General features: G+C 31.4%; 1 protein-coding gene across 1 annotated transcript; it reads left to right on the top strand.

The window, feature by feature from the left end:
* The first annotated feature begins 967 nt into the window (after positions 1-967).
* On the top strand, positions 968-2,404 carry LOC107455289 (kin17 DNA and RNA binding protein). Its single transcript, XM_016072799.4, has one exon. It carries the CDS (start codon positions 1,130-1,132, stop codon positions 2,288-2,290), a length of 1,161 nt encoding a protein of 386 aa, XP_015928285.1. The 5' UTR covers positions 968-1,129; the 3' UTR covers positions 2,291-2,404.
* Positions 2,405-4,571: the final 2,167 nt, after the last annotated feature.

Raw genomic sequence — 4,571 nt, 5'->3', positions numbered from 1 at the left:
TTAACATGCCAGTTGTCTCTAGTAGTTCTTTACTATAAGTATTTTGGTCTAGAGTCATGGAACCATCTTCATTTCTGGTTATTCTGATAGATAGTAGATGGTGTATTTCACCCAAGTCCTTAACTTCAAAAACANTTAACACCATCATAGCACAATTATTTGCCTTATTAAATTCTCTGAGATCATCCTTATATTTCTTTTTGATAGTTTCAGAAGCTGTTGGCTCAGGCAGTTCTGGCTTGTACATCTTTCCTTCAACAACTTCCAGAGCATCTGCATGATAATTCAAAACAAACTTAATTCTGTATTTCCAGATTGCCCAATCACTTTTACCACTTAATGGTTTCACTTGGATTTTTCCTTGATCCATTACTTAAACTAACTGCAATTGCTGACTTTCGGAATATGAATTAACTTAGCACTAACACTTCCGCTTAACTATCGCCAAACTCAATTATTTCATTATTTTAACTTCGCATAAATAGCTTGCTGGAGCCCATAACCTGTTATTTATGATTTAGTGGAATGATTCACAAACGATTCAACTTGGTTAAATAAATAATATATTAAGCAAAGAAATTACACATTACATACTGCGATACATTTCGCCGTTCTATAAAAACAAAACAACAACAAAAAAACTGTTGCCACACGGAAATGTAATCATACAAATAATAAATAATTATAACAAGAGAAAAGGAGGGAAGGTCGAAACATGGAACCGGTCTTCTCCCCAGGTGGCGTATTCGAACGTTATGATCGCTAATTAGTAAGTTAAGCGATAGTGAAATAGTTAAACCTGATTTCATCTCCAGTCAATGCGGAGAAAAAGGGAGATCTTAATTGCTGAGCTCTTCATGGGAAATATGTTTCTCCGATCAGGCTCACACTCTTGATAGTGAATAGAACTGTGTAAATTATATGCAGTGAGAATGGCCCTGCATGCCGTGTTGAAGTTGCGCAAATGTAGCAAAGACATTCGTGCTGGTGTAGTGGCCGAGAGAGGCAGATTTGAACTCAGCTTCTGACATTATCAAACAACTCAACCCAAAAATTGTTTTTATTTGTAAACTTTTATGCTCCCTTCCTTCAGTATTTCAAATAATTTAGTCTTTATTTTAGTATCACTATGCCAAAGCACGGCTTTCTTGCACCAAAAGCAATTGCTAATAGAATCAAAGCGAAAGGACTTCAAAAGTTGCGATGGTACTGCCAAATGTGTCAAAAACAATGTCGTGACGAAAATGGGTTCAAATGTCACACTATGTCCGAATCTCATCAGCGACAACTTTTATTGTTTGCTGATAATCCCGATAAATATATCGACCAATTTTCACAAGAATTTTTGGATTGTTTCGTAAAATTATTAAAACGACGTTTTGGGACCAGAAGAGTTCACGCCAATCAAGTGTATCAGGAATACATTGCTGATCGTGAACATTTGCACATGAATTCAACACAGTGGGAAACACTCACCGATTTTGTTAAATGGCTTGGACGGGAAGGCCATTGTGTTGTCGATGAAACGGAAAAAGGTTGGTTTATCAGTTGGATTGACCGGGATCCTGAAACCATCAGGCGCCAAGAAGTTCTTGCCAAACAAGAAAAAATGAAGCTTGATGATGAAGAAAGAATGCACCAGTTATTCGAGAGACAAATGCAGAAAGATAAAGAAACGTCAAAGCCACAGCCAAAAGTGGAATACACAGAACTTAAAAAAGAGAATGAGGATGAAAAAATTGCATTTGCGATGAAACCTGTGAAAATAGAAAAGAAAGTAACAATTGATGTTAAAAATAATCCTTTAAGCGCTACTTTAAAAACTTCAGTCAGGGACTCTACTAAGAATTCTGTGGGAGAGAAACGTAAACTAGCTTTGGAAGAGATTATCGAGCAGGAAAAAGCTGCTATGGAGAAAAAGAATAGAAAAGATTATTGGTTAACTCCAGGTATTGTTGTTAAACTCATGACACATAAATATGGTAAAGAATTGTACAAAAAGAAAGCTGTTATTCAGGAAGTGAAGAATCGATATGAAGCTGTTGTGAAAATTATTGATTGTGATGAAAAGTTAGACGTTAAACAGGACGATGTGGAAACAGTAATACCTACAGTGGGAAGAAAAGTGCTTATCTTGAATGGCTTGTACAGACATAATGAAGCTAAAATATTGGATGTAAATTTTGACACTTTTTCAGTTAAAGTGCGTCTTGTGTCGGGATCTTTTAAGGGAAAGACTATTGATAATGTTAAGTATGAAGATATTTCAAAATTGTATGTGCAATCATAATGAGTGGATGTAGATAATTTTTACTGTACATATTTGATTATTTAATTTATCTTAGTTTTGAATATTTGTAAATAATTATGTTTTCATATTTCCATATAAAATGATACCTAATCATTTTCCATATCATTTTATAAAAATTACAGATTATTGTAGAATAATATATATTTTTTAGGGTAAAATAGGGAAATTTTGTTGTAGGCCAGAAGTAGATCTTTTTAAAGTGGCCACTTAAGTGAACATATGGACACTTTTGTGAAAACTAAATATTCTAAATGATTGTTATCATAAAGCATTTCTCAAAATATAGAAACAGTGCATGGTTCATTTCTAAAATGAAGAAAAATTTTCCTGCCTTCTTTAAGTAGGTTTATATTCAGTGTAAGTATTTTATATAAAGTTTTCAATTAAGAAAAGTTAGGGTTTCTGAACTAATAATAAGATACACAATGTATTTAGGAGTCTGTCTAGGTTTTTCTGAGAGGAACCTATTTTGTGAAAATTGAGACATAATTTGTGAAAAATTATATTAAAAAATCAACACAAAAATGTGATAAAAATATGGATTTATTGTTTCTTAAGAGATGCAAAAATAAAATTTTAAGAAAAAGTATTTTATTTTCCTAGAGTTGAATTTGTGAAGGTTCCGCAAAACGGTAGTAAATTCGGCCAGGACAGACCCCTGGTATTGGTTTCAAAATAAATCTGAAATAATTATAATGATTTAATTACATTAGTTAGACTTTTTATAAATATTATCGCTCATGAAACAATATAAAATTAATTGGAACTCAAATGCAATTTTTGGTAGAACAAATTCAAATAGTGTGTGATAATATGAACCTGTAACCTGAACTTTCCAGTGGTAATTGTACAGGGTTTATTTTCATCAACAAAAAAGTGGGGGTCAGATGATTATTAGGAAATAAACTAATTATTAATCACTATTTTTAATATTAAGTCGTCTGAGAATGACCATTAATTATGGCCGTAAGGAATTTTGTTCTTTACTTTCATGGACTGACAAAAGTTATAAAATCATAATAACCAGCTAAAAGAAACTTTTTTATATTCTTGTGCAAAAGTGAAACAATACATTTTTATTAAAGCCAAAAAAAGTGAGGGTTCAAATGTTTATTAGGTAATAAAGAAATTAATAATTTTAAATTAAGTCGACTGGGAATGACCATTTGTTATTGATAATTGGTCACTTGTAATGTATTTTGTTCCCTCTTTTCATGGACTAACAAAAGTTATAAAATCGTAATAGCTAGCTAGCTAAAGGAAACTTATTTTTCTTCTTGTGCAAAAGAGAAGTAATAGATTTTTCATAAATCTGTTAGAGCATTGTTTCCGAAACTTATGACTTTTGTGTACCACTAATAAAAAAATAAATGTATTTCTTACTATGAAAAAATTTCACAAAAGTTAAAAATCACAACTGGCTGTTGACACCACTAATTATTAACTGTTAACTCTGCAAAAAATAGCCAATAGAAAAATACGTAATCGTAAATTTTCATGGCTAGCTTTGTTTTGAAATAAAATGTTCTGAAATTTTCGCTCGTTGCAAGATATTTCACATAAGAACGCGTACCCTCGCTAAACTGTTCCCGTACCCCTGGGGGTACGCGTACCACACTTTGGGAAACACTGTCTTAGAGAATAGAAAGTGCTTTTGGTTCAAGTAGAATATTATGTTCCATTTATTATTTCTAAATATGGTTCATAGAAATATTACTAAGAAGAATTCCCACACTCCATACATTTATTTCAAAATATGCTAAATTATAATTTGGCAAAATGTATGTTTTTTTTCCCTTCCATTTTTAAATTGTGTGTGTTGTAATATGGAATTTAAAAAACAAGGTAAAGGTTTTAAAGTAACTATCGTGACATCTGCCTGTAAAACGTAAATAATATATTACAACCAAGCCTGAAGATATCAAAGATATAATCTGAAGATATCTACAATACAAACTAGCTCTAGAGCACTGCAAATTGAGCATGTTAAAGTTTTTATTGATAAGCGAAATAGTTTTCAACTTGAGTCAAATTCACCTGTGTGATACAAAAAAGTTATTTTACTTTACTTATTTCTTTCCTACTTATTTTATTTTGAACTTTTATTATAGGAACTGCGTACGTGCCAACTTTTACACATTTGGCATAAAATTTTATTTTTACATTTAAAGTGGTAGTAAAATGTATGTTTGCTATTAATTCTTTGCATTTATAAATTAAATTCAAAATGATTTAGACCACCACTACATTTAAATAAATT

This window comes from Parasteatoda tepidariorum, chromosome 2 (genome assembly GCF_043381705.1).
Source record: "Parasteatoda tepidariorum isolate YZ-2023 chromosome 2, CAS_Ptep_4.0, whole genome shotgun sequence".
NCBI lineage: Eukaryota > Metazoa > Arthropoda > Arachnida > Araneae > Theridiidae > Parasteatoda > Parasteatoda tepidariorum.
Note: the sequence above shows the minus strand (reverse complement) of the source record. Positions and strands in the feature narration are given on the sequence as shown.